Source organism: Aptenodytes forsteri, unplaced genomic scaffold, assembly GCF_000699145.1.
Source record: "Aptenodytes forsteri isolate BGI_AS27 unplaced genomic scaffold, ASM69914v1 Scaffold88, whole genome shotgun sequence".
NCBI lineage: Eukaryota > Metazoa > Chordata > Aves > Sphenisciformes > Spheniscidae > Aptenodytes > Aptenodytes forsteri.
The window spans coordinates 4,956,447-4,968,874 of NW_008795948.1; the positions used below are offsets into that span (position 1 = coordinate 4,956,447).

Here is a 12,428-nt window from a genome sequence, read left to right on the forward strand (position 1 = left end):
GAAAGTTCAGCCACCTATGATCTACTTTTCCACTAGAGGTAAACTTCTTCAGTCAATTAAAAAAGAAAGAACTCAACAATCCACAATTAAATCAGAAGAAATAAATATTTAAGACAACATTTTGAGTGGCAGAATTAGTACATTATAATCTTTTAGGAATGAGTGGTTAGGTACTTGCAAACAAGAAAAATGAGACTATGATAAAAACAAGCAGTATGCCATATCTGAAGGGAAGTATAAGCTCAAATGATAAATACTACGATGTAAAGCTTTTCTTGTAGTGTACAGAATTAAATACCTGTAAGATAAGTAGTCACGCAACTGCTTGTTTCTCAATAACCTGTCAAAGAACATGGGAAAAAAGGTCCTGTTCTCAAATCCATTCTAATTATCAGGCGATACGAGGCAAGTCACTAACACAGTTTGGCAGTCTTACCAGAGACGAAGGGTGAACTACCTTCTCTCTGTCGCTAGAGGATGGTCCACCTGAAGGGAGACCAAACAGATGCCCAGACATCAGAGGCTCCTTGCACCACGGCGCGGGAAAAGTTTTTCCATTCAGTGTTAACCTGCTCTATAACGCTGACATTTATTTATTTATTCATCTATCTAAATGAATCATGGTTTTGCGAAACTATGTGGGTTTGTTGTTAACACCGTAGCATTCCTGACTAGGTATCTCACTGTGAGAGGAAATAGGATTTAGCTAGACAATTTCCAGATTCTTGGAAAATTCCCTGAACTTATTTGCATATGAGAATACAGTAAAAAAATGCAAAAAATATACATGCATTATTTTCATTGTAATCAGGGTTAGAACAATGCCTCCTCAATTCTCCTAATTTTCATTAAAAACTTAAAATAGTGCTGACTTTTCCAGCTAGACAAGTAAATCAAACCATTTGCTTCCTAACTCATTAAAAAAACTTGAACAAAACAGATGTTTCCCTATCAGTCTCCATCTTGTTAACAATACTGAAAACAAATATTGGATGCCAGTAGAAATGCAATTGCATCTTTTACTTTGGAGCCAACACCCCAAGAGCCTCCAGCTGTTAGTGTAGCTCAGCACAACCACACTCCAGTTAAATGCCTTGCTCATCCGTCCCAACCAGTAATAAATGCAAAAAAACCCTCCACCCACCACACAACTCTTGGAAAGATGTAAAGAAAAGCCTTTGGTCCTTTTCCCAGTTTTACACAAATTGATTACTACATTCTGTTAAGAGGATTTAAAAACCTGAGCCTCCGCAATCATAATTAAAGCAATCAATAAAATGACTGAAATATACAATGCAATCAGTTTATAGGACTAGATGTACAGCATTTACTGACTATTTTAGAAAAAGAAGGAAGAGAAAAGATAGCACATGAAGAAGTCATATCTACTTACTAAAACACCACTCGCAAACTACAGCTGGGACCATTAAATAAATTTTGCATGGTCTAATTAACTTGGTTTGCAATCTCAATTACTTTTCACCCAAGAAATCACTTTTGTTCAGTTTTATGCGTGTCTGTTTCCCTTTTTAAAAAAAAAAAAAAAATGATGTAAGGCATCCTCAGACAAGTGAACTCTAAACTTCATTTGTCTTTCAGCAGGCTTGATGGCTATGCATTTAAAAACCCATTCTATCTTATAAACTAAAAATTAAATGTACTCAGCTGTGATGGTCGTCATTGCATCTGCTATTTATATGCTAATACCCTCACTGGAAGATCTTGCAAATTATTCCACCATGCCAATATCTCATGTGCATCTACTCAAAGCCAAATAAATATTTTTCTAGAGGCAGAAGACTTTGGTTAGGGAACCAGAATATTTATCACCGCAGAACCTAGCTAAAGGGGCAACCTTAAGCAAATACATTTTTTATTCGACCGCAACACAAAACAGGCTTCAGTCATCTTAAATGAAGTTTGGGGATATTCTACGTAAGCAAACACTGACGGGGTAAAAATAATTTCTTCAGTGCCAGTAACAGAAACTGAATAGTCAAACAGTGTATCTTACATGTACGGACTTTTACAAGTTCCTCCTTCTCCATCCTTTTATATTATCCAACACAGGATGAAAAGGAAATAAATGCTGGCATTTTGACAGATTTCAGAACCGTGCCTGAGTTTTCCTGTGTGCAACACAAGGAAAACATAAACTGCTAAAAGAGCTATATTTATAGGGACCTCCCACACACACTCCCTCCCCTTTGCTCCGTGATTTAAGCATAAATTCAAACCTAGATGACTGCAAATTAGATATGTGGTCCAGGCAAATCACGTTTTATGTTTACCAGTAAAAGTATCACCATTCATTCTATTTGTAGTTGCTCACAGCACATGGGCTACTTGGACAGTCTGACTTTTACTTAGGAATGCACTTTTCACACTACTTCATCATTTCCAGAAATCAGTAAAAATGCCTAAAGGGTTCCAGCCCAACAGTTAGCCTAAGTACAATGCTGGAGAGCCAGCGTACCTTGCTCCAAATTGCTTTAGCAACAAACTACCCAATGAACCAGTTTTTCTTCAAAGCAATGTACGAGAGCCATAGTCTGTGAGTATTGTCACAGTCCTGGAGGTGCAAGCTTGAGGTTTACTCAGGACTTGTGCCAAAGCCCTCTGCATTCCACCCGGTGATAAACAGAGCTTGGATATGTGCATTGGGAGGTCAATAGCGGCGAGGCACATTGCACAAAACCTGTATCACTCTGTGTTACTAGCTACTGCATCTCTGGACCATAGCAGGCTCAAGGTCCCAGATAAGCTTAGGAGGGATTTTAATGAAAAGCAGCAAAAATTTACTCAAAAAGACCAGTAGGTCTTAAGGTATGAGACAATTCAAAAAACCTTGGATCTTAATGAATCATTGTTCAGAAGAAGCTAGTATGTCCAATATACCCAATGGACTAGCATGTGCATTTACAGTTTCATAGAGGACAGCAAATAAAGGTAGTCTGGAAAACTGGTGCATTTAACAAAACTATTATCTCAGGAAGATATTGCAAGGCAAGTTTAGTACTTCTTTAGCAGTAATGACTCAAGATGTATCCTCAGATGTGTTTTCGTACCTCACTACTTGGGCTCTTACCATCCACCAGAATCAACAGTACTTGGTTGCATAAATATTCTTAAACCTTAAAGTACATTAAAAAGGCAAAGTTATCTTGCATAATCCAAATTTTTCATAAAATAAATACCACATTCAGGGGAGGTGTAACAGTTTTATTTAAACTACCAAAGATCTCCAAGTCTAACAATGCCTTTCCTTTCCATGCATCCCAGAGAGCTAAAACAGAAGTCTGCTACCCTTCATTATTAAAGCTAATAAAGTTCCCCAACATAAAAAAAACCCTCCTACAAAACTTATGCTGACCACCTATATTTGATACCTATATTTCATTTGTTTTATCAAAAGTGACTGTAGTGTTAGTCCCTTAAATGTCTCTGTGTGATATTTATACAAAAATAAAGGTTACATCTTACTTTTAAAAGTACAGGAATGTACTTCTGCCATGCAGTTACTGTATATACTTCAGGCACTACATCATATTACACAGTAAAAAAGAATATATTGTAACAGTAGTATCTGGTATGTTTTTTTCATCCAGGTTTTCATTCACACTGGGAGATGAGCTAATCATCTATCACTCCATCAATTTGAGTCCTCTGATTAAGTAAAGATTGACCTTCATAATCGGATCTGCATTACCCGAGTTTATTCAGTTACTGAAAGGGACAGTCTCACTATCTGAGTTTAATGCTGCTACTGAAATCATCTTCTCTGGATTAGGTTCCAGTCAGTTCAGGCCCCTGCTGCAACAGCAGCTCTATCGCTGGTACAAGGGAGGCACTAGGAATCATCAGGGGAGGAAACAGACAGGACTACCCCTTTTGATTGCTGCTCGTGTTTAGAACATCTTTAAGCCAACCATAAAATCACTACCGAAATATATAAGCTGCTTCCCTGTTCAGCTCCCACAAGTAGTACAACAGCAACCTGTACAAAAAACCTGCCTGCTAAGAAGTAGATCTGGTAACTACGTAACACACTAAGAAATACCTGGTAGAATTTAATTTTTAATGTTTCAGAAATTGTAGAATGGATTAAATAATTTTAACAGAAGAAGAGGCAAGCATAAAATAGTGTTGCACACATTACCTGTGCCTTGAAAACCAAACTTGGTTTCTTCTTAACTCATAGATAACCATGAGTAAGGAAACTCCGTAAAGTGCCTACTCAGTTTTTCATTCATCCTAACATAAAAGGAAAGGTTTGCAGGTTCGAAGGCTGAGGTGTGATGAAGCCAGCAAAGCTACAAGCCAAGTGACGTGAAATCACATTCAGAGTCCATGCTCAGATAGGAACGTACCCACAGCAGAGTTCCCAAGATATTTCCCATTCCTAAAAGCAGAAGGAAAACCCTCATTTTTGTCACTAAAGAAGAAAGCAGCTGTCATATAGCCACTGTCAAGGTTACAAGCGTTACCCTGAACAGCCACTATACCTGATCTACCCCTCCCTTCATCTTTCTGGACTAACCATTTTCCTCTACACAGTGCTTGCTCCCTGCACACCAGTCCAGATGAAATTGTTTAAAGCCATTATTTAAGGCTGTAGTGAGGTCCAGGACTGGCTGTATCCATTTCTGGACCAAAAAGTTGTTTTATGGTCTGATAACTCAAAGGTCAACCAAAAATACCTCTCTCTTTCCCCCTCTACAGAGAAGTCTTTACGTTTTCCAGTGCTTTTCAGCTAGTCCAAGTTATCTATGAGATGACGAACAGTATTCCTATGATCCCTTGAAATATCTTAGGCAATATTTTGAATTATTTAATTTTTTTATGATTCAGAGGCCTATACATGATAAAAGCTAAACTTTAGAGCTGGGGGGGGGGATCTCATTACTAGTAATTTTCTTTATGAAATTTTAGGAAATGTGATTTTCATCTAAAATGTGATATAACAAGATTCCCATTAGCACTCACTCGTGCAAAAAAGGCCTACTGCATTTGATGGGTTACCACCTATCACTTAGACCCGATCTAACTCATGCTACTAAAACTTTGTGTCCACCACCAATGTGTATATGCCCCTGCCTCAGGATATAGTCTGCACACACATATGCTGTAAAATCAGTAACTAAATTGCAGCTTACTTTAGTGATCACATTTATGAATGAATCTGAACTACACATTTGTTAAAAATTATTCCAGATGCTGTATTTTTAACAGATAAATATACATCTCAATTAAAGAAACCTAATTTATTACAGGCAACAAGTCAACAAAATATCCTATGCAAGACACACATAACCTTACATATATTCCTGATTGGGGATTTTAGGCACAAAGATACCATTAGATGTGAATACATTTACTGTAACATTACTGCATTAACTAAATTTAAATGCATGAGTATGTGTTCCAAGCCTGAAAATTTTCTTCCTTTTCCATTTTTATAAATACACATAATACCTTTATAAACCTCACTAATATATTCAATTGACTTCCATATACTGCTTCCCCTTGTAACACAAGATGGATAAAAAGCAGGAAGCAAATTTCTATCTGCTACCTACCGAGAACACACTGCTCAGTATTCATAGATGAATCAAGGGAGATGACCCTTTGGCCTGAAAAACTTAAATACTTAACATAAGGGTTAACTTGATGATAGAGACATCCTACTTTATTTTACACTCTATTAGAAGAGCTCCAAATTGCATTGTGCGACCTGCGAATCAGATAGGGATCAGAGGTCGTCACAGTGACAACTTTAAGAATTCATGGCTAGATCTGCATAACAAGATATTTTTAATAACTTTGTAACAGCAGCGGGCTGCATAGCCAGTGCAAAGCATAAAATATACCACAGCAACATTCAGCTCTCGAAAAGAAAAAAACCACCAAAACCATCACACTAGCTGATTAGACACTTGAACAAGAGAGTACTGTTCTGAGGGTTAATTTTACAATGTTTTGTTATATATCAGTCCTACATCCTGATAAGTCTTAAGAAACCTGAAAAGCTCTTTTAGCTGAAAAGCTATTACAAAAGAGACGTTTCACAGATAGAAATAATTATCATATGATGGCTAACATGGGGAAGGAGGGAAAAGGAAGCTTAAGTATCTGACTTATTTAATATTTTGTGTTTACTTTTGCAGTCATGATTTACCTGGCTTTTTTGATAAATCTTAGCTAGACAAAAAAATAATTCAAAATGTTGCCTGGGCTACTACTTTGTCCATACAAACATTATTAAACTTTATTTATTCTGAACACATTACATGCTGATGATGTATACAAACTGATAAAGGACATCTTTAGGTGTAATGCTGATTTAATTATCAAACGTTCCTGTATTTCTCTTAAGTTTTAGAAAACATACTAATAATCAACATCAAGTTACTATTCAAATCTCAACATTAAACGCTTCTGGTTTTCAAAGGGCAACTTTGTTAAAAGTTAGGGGTTTTGTTTGCGTGCAATTTAAAAGCATCACCTGGGGAAAAGACTTCTTTTACAAAGGCATCTCTCTTGCTCCTTGGTCTGAGTATGTTTTAGCAGATGTGGGTTCAGGCATGGCGAGGGACCACTAAGGACAGTTACTTATCCCCCCCCCCCGAAACAATTTCTCTAAAATGAAGAAAAGAGGAAAAAAAAGGAGGATGTGAGTACAAGAAGCTGTTACAGAAAGCAGAAAGCAGTCAGCTGGACTGGATTCTCTATTTCTTTCTACAGAAAGAAAGAGAAAACAATACAGCCTTTGCTTCTGATCTAAAATTCAAGTGCGACTTTTTTTTTTTTTTAAAGCAGGCACTAACTTAACTAAAAGACAGACTTACAAGAGAGCTGGTTATAAAGGTACAAAATGATTAGGTAGAAATAACTCATTAGCATTGATAAAATGCAAAGCTGTAGTTGAAGATATGAAAAAAAAAAAATCAGCAATAGTCTTGCTGCCAAGTAATTGGTAGAGCTCTTAGCTTAGTTTATTACATATTAAAATTTTAATCTTTTATGTATTAAAATATTTTAAGACTAAATTATAACCAGCAAATATTTAACTTGTAAATATAATTTGTAACAATTTTCTGACGTTATTCTTTCAGAAAAAATCTGACTTGTATTGCAGTAAGGTTTAGGGATCAGATCAGGTTCTGGACAACACAAGGACAAGCCTTCTCCAAATCTAATTATTAATGGCATTATTGAATTCAACCAGATGTTTTCACATGGATAAAATTAAGTACACGAATAAGTCAAGATCCAAGCACACGCTTAGATTCGACAGAAGATAAGAAAAGGTGAAACAAAAAGTAATGAGGACCGTTAATGAAAAACTGTATCTCCCTGGTTGTTAATAGAACTTGAAATTAAAAATTCAAAATGTATTAGGCCTGTTAAACGATCGCTCTGCCGACAGACAAATGAGCGGGATGTTTCTCACATCATAATCCCTACTAGCTTCTATCTGTCCGAGTTTTAGCCAGCCTCAGTAGTAAACCTTTTACGGCTTCCCAAAGGTAATTACATAAGAGATAAATATACTCTCAGTGTACAAAATATAGCTAATGAGTTACCTTTCTATTAATAATGTGAGGACTTCAAGTATTATCCTAATGGATAATCCTTTATGGAAATGATGTGAGTGAAAGCTAGTGTGCATGATTTAAAATACAGTACACACTTGTCCTCTCACCACTTCTAAAATTGCAAGATCATTTGCACCTAATCAGCTGCAAATCAGACACCGAACAAGAAAAAAAATAAAGATCTAGTATTTTAAGAAAAGGAGGAAGACATTAACAAACGAAACTATTTCTAACCAGCAAAAAATATTTTTAAAGGAACATTTTAGCCATAAGCAAGTTATTCCTACAAAAGAATTAAACCTCTGGAAACAGGAATTTCTATTTAAACACCAATCTCGGCCAATAATTACAATTGTACTTCTATAATAATTCATCTAAATAGAGTCAATAATTAACTCGAAGTGTCTCTGGTGTATTGCTTTTGGTGTAAGTTTACCTGCAAACACAGACTGAGATGATGACTGGCTTTGGATAAAGGTGGCATAGAGAAAAAATGTCGAGCATGCAGTATGCACTCCCTCTACTGGGCACTGAAATTATCCCGAGCAGGCATTCAGAGAAAGAAAGGGAGATGTCCGAGCATCCAGGTACCGTGAAACAAAAGCCCTTTTACAGCTTCTGCCCTCCTCCCCTAGATTCAGCTAAAACTCAGATTCACAGAAAAATGGATTTCAAAACTCTTGTTTATACTCTCAAAATACATTTCCTATCAGAAATCAACACCCGATTCACACCTCAAACAAGTATTTAACTACAGTGAACTTAACTTGTGTAAGCACACAAAAACTCATTTGCTTTTGACCAACACGGTAAGACTGTCATTTTTTGTCCATCCCCCACCACCTCTTTGAAATGTAACAGCTCAGGAAGAAATGTCTTGATGACTTCTGATCTGCTGGGGGCACAGCAATGGGAAGAAGGAATGCGTGCTCTGGGCAGCTGGGATATATTAACATTTATAAAATCTGCTGCAAGGGATTTGTTTCTAGACAGTCAAAGGATAACCTTTGTCGTTCTTTTCCCTCCTCCCACAGCTCCTGAGAGGTATGAGCAGAATGGTGCCATAGCCTGCTTGTGTTGGCAGGGTTTAAGTGTTACGTAAAAATGACGGCCCTCCTTATAATTAAGGCTTTCTGATGGTTTGAATTCTTCACTATCATGGAGGAGAAAAGAAAGAAGTGGTTATATCTCATGTCACTATAAACCATTTTATACAGTGAAACACTTTGCCTTAAAGTTCTGTGCTTTCCTTCAAGTGACTTTGTATAGGAGAAGTTCCATAAACCTACAGAAAGTTCCTCTGTAGTTTGCAAAGCAGTGGGGCTTTTACATTTTTCAATAAAGATGAAGGCAAAAAAATTTCAGAGAAAATAATTTGTGCTAATTTTCTAACGTGCTCTGATTGCCTAAGGATGCTGCCTTGCAGACTAGTGCTCCGTCATCTGAAAGATGAAGCGAGAAACAATGGAAAGCATGGAGGCAATAGTGAGGATTGCCAAAAGCAGACACCTTCCTGCACCAACCAAATAATTCTTCTGTGAAGGCAGTCCAGGTAACCACCAACTTCTTCCTCACAATGTAATTTACATCCAGCTACATTGCTGGTACATTCATATTGAGCAATAGCATCAAGAATTACGCCAAATATATACTCCTTATTTGCATCTCAGCCATGTGCATGTATAACTGCTCAGCTAAACTAGAGTACCAATGACTCGTGGCAATGGTAAGGGACTCCAGGACCGTCCCTCTTTCAAGTGGCAACTTCAATCTCTGCGGGATTGAGAGATACAGTAGAGTTCATACTGACAAATCTCCAGTTTCACTGTCTCTCACTAAACCCTTCCCTTTATCAACTTTCTTGATCTCAATTTGAGGATGGGTAAAGCCTTTACTCCCCCCATCCCCGGACAGAACAAAAACAAAACACAGAATAGAACAGATGAAAAGAGGGGAAAATGAGAGACCACAGAAGCATGGAGAATAAGCACAAAGAAAAACCAGAAAGTCTGAGTTGACTGGGCAAGCCCAAGTCCTCAGCCAAGTTTCCAAGTCCCTATTGTTCTGTTTTATATTTGCAGATAAAATAAAACCACTTTCTCCCTGAAGGTAAGGCTTGCCTTGGTGCAGGATCATAATTACACTCAAAATGAGCAAGTACACAAACAATTCACCTTCATGTTCTCCAGCTAACACCACAGGTACCTCAAATTGCAGTCACTAGTTGCCAGGAAAACTGGCAAACGTAGAGATGTCACAGACCAACTACAAACCAGACAATTTACATGGGACCCTCTGCACTCAGACACTTTATTTACATTCTCTCTCTCTGCTCACTAAATGCTCCCCTTCACTCTAGTTGTGCTCATCTCCACACGAGCAGGTACAGCGCTCACTGACTCCATGTGCTAACAAGTAACATCCGTGATGCACCGAGCTCTGTCGGGGCAGGATGGCTGTGAGCCAGTGCTTTGAAGGACAGACTATCAGTACTTCTTCTCTTGGATCTAAAGATACAGAAGATAGCAAAACTTTGGCATGGCAAGAACTATAGTTCCAATGACGCAAGGGCGTACAGACAGAAGTAACAACACACAACACAAGCAGCAATGCTGAATTAGAGGAGCTGTGTGTAGTGTTTGTTTCACATGCTGACATGTAAATATTTGGCAGATGGGGATTTAATAATCACAGTCTAAGAGATGCTGTTTATTTTGTTCTATCAGACTGTCATTTTACCGTGTTTTTACATTTCAACCAAGTCATTTTACACGGGCATAAAAGATAATTTATACAGTTTCCTTCTGCAGTACAAAGCTCCCTGTGTTCAGGTTATAAATTTAAAGTAACTCAGCACTAACACTAAATTTGGGTATTTTCCACTGGAGAAAAACCCTAGGAATAATTATATATTGTTTTCAATGCCTAAGTTAATACCTCAATCTGCATTGCTTCATTTTGAATGGATTCTTTGTGAGCACTGCTATGTATTTTCCTTTTTTTTTTTCCTTCTAACGATGGAATTTATGAGCTTTCAAACCTTATATAGATAGCATTGATCAATCTCCAGAAGTGGTAACAATACCACTTTAAATACATACACATGCACGCACACACACACAAAAATCAAGGCTTGAATGTCCTTTATATCTTTCAAGAAATATAGCAACCAATATTCCATGCAGAGCTGCAGCAAATGAAGTCCTGTCAAGCAAATGGCAGGAATGACAGCAGATGTCTGGATTCCTTCATAGCTGGTTGCATAAAGGTAGCACACATATTTCACTGGAGAAAAAAAAACCTCTGACAAGACAGTCTTTCAGTACTTTTCATTCAGAGTTGGCATTTTTGACTGGTGTGGTACATCAGTAGGTATTAAGGTGATGAACCAGATTTATCTTGATAAAGCTTCATTTGCACAATGAAAGCAAAGTCTACAACACTCAGTCATGGCTAAACGAGGCTACCACAATTTAGTCCAAGGTATAATGTCCAGATCAAATTCTTACAATCCTGTCATAAACCAAACTTTACTCTGGACCCCAACCCAAAACACTTATTTTCATGTCAAGCTATACAGTAATTTTGTTTCATTGCAACCAACAGAAATGAGTATTATGCAGCTCTGCTTTTTAGCTACATAAACAAGCCATAGACTCCTTTTTGGATCTGAATAAAGTATTTGATCTTTCAGCCTCTGTTTATTCGCAAGTTTTACCTATTTCACAAAAACTGTCTTTGTGAAATATATTTTGACACTTTAAAGCTTTATATAACAACTAATACTTTCAAGATATCCTCAGTCACATTACATGCTCACTAGAGAGAGTAAATGCTCCGAAGCAGAGACAGGATTTTCCTGAATTGTGAGACACTAGCATAGTTTAGCAAGTTGTAAAAGAACACGAGTAATACAGTGTTTACTGAGAAATATGCACAGAAGAAGCTGAGGACATAGCATTACACATGAAGAAACTAAGAGTAAATAAAATCTGAACTTAACCACTTCCCTATCCTAAAGGACAACAGTGCTGCCTTACATGGTTTTGTCTAATAACCAGGCCCCTGGCATACTTTACAGGTGTTCAGTGCAACTTCCTTGAGTGAAGCTACAGCCAGCCGAATTAGTGTACTTTTCAATAAAACTTGTGTTGAAAAGTTTCCCAGATTAAGGCTTAAGAGAAAGTGCATTTTTTGAATACAAGCTAAGCATTACTAATGGTCCCCTCTAGTAAAACAGAATTTTAAGAAACTCACCACTTTTCTTTTTCTCGCTTTAAAGGAAATGTTCATTTCCTTGTATTTCTTCATAGCAGTTTCCAATTTATTCTTGAGATCAATGGCACATCTTAGCCGATCATCATTTATCCCTGCTCTGGTAAATAACTGCAAAGCAAGAAATCATTGTTATTCTTTTTTCTAGGCAGCTGAGCCAAAAACCATTTTCAGTTTTCCTGCATAATTAATGAAACAACATTGTCACAAATTCCTTTATTTTACAAGTAACAATTAGTGAAGCCACTTCTTTTTCTACCTAGAACATAAAAGCTAATGGCAACTACTAAAAATAAAGAATGAACAGCTGGTATAAAAATCTCCTGAGAGTGTCCTTCTATAGGCCAAATTCCATGCATGAGGCTCCTGAGCAGTAATATCAACTGACAGAAAGGACATGCTGTTTTTCTGGTACAGACATGTCTGACAAAAATGAGCTGTGTTTTACTTTAACCCTTTGCAAAGAAGCCCCATTTTACTATATCTTTAAAAAAAAAAAAAAAGTATGACTGGGGAGAATACCCCCAACTGAGAGCGCCCACAAAAACTCTGTAG

General features: G+C 37.2%; 1 protein-coding gene across 1 annotated transcript in view; it reads right to left on the minus strand.

The window, feature by feature from the left end:
• UVSSA (UV stimulated scaffold protein A) overlaps positions 1–12,428 on the minus strand; it is a 64,665-nt gene that overhangs the window by 41,248 nt on the left and 10,989 nt on the right. The window contains exon 7 of the mRNA XM_009285440.2: positions 11,856–11,984. Coding sequence (XP_009283715.1) covers positions 11,856–11,984 — 129 coding nt within the window. The remainder of the gene's footprint in view (positions 1–11,855; positions 11,985–12,428) is intronic.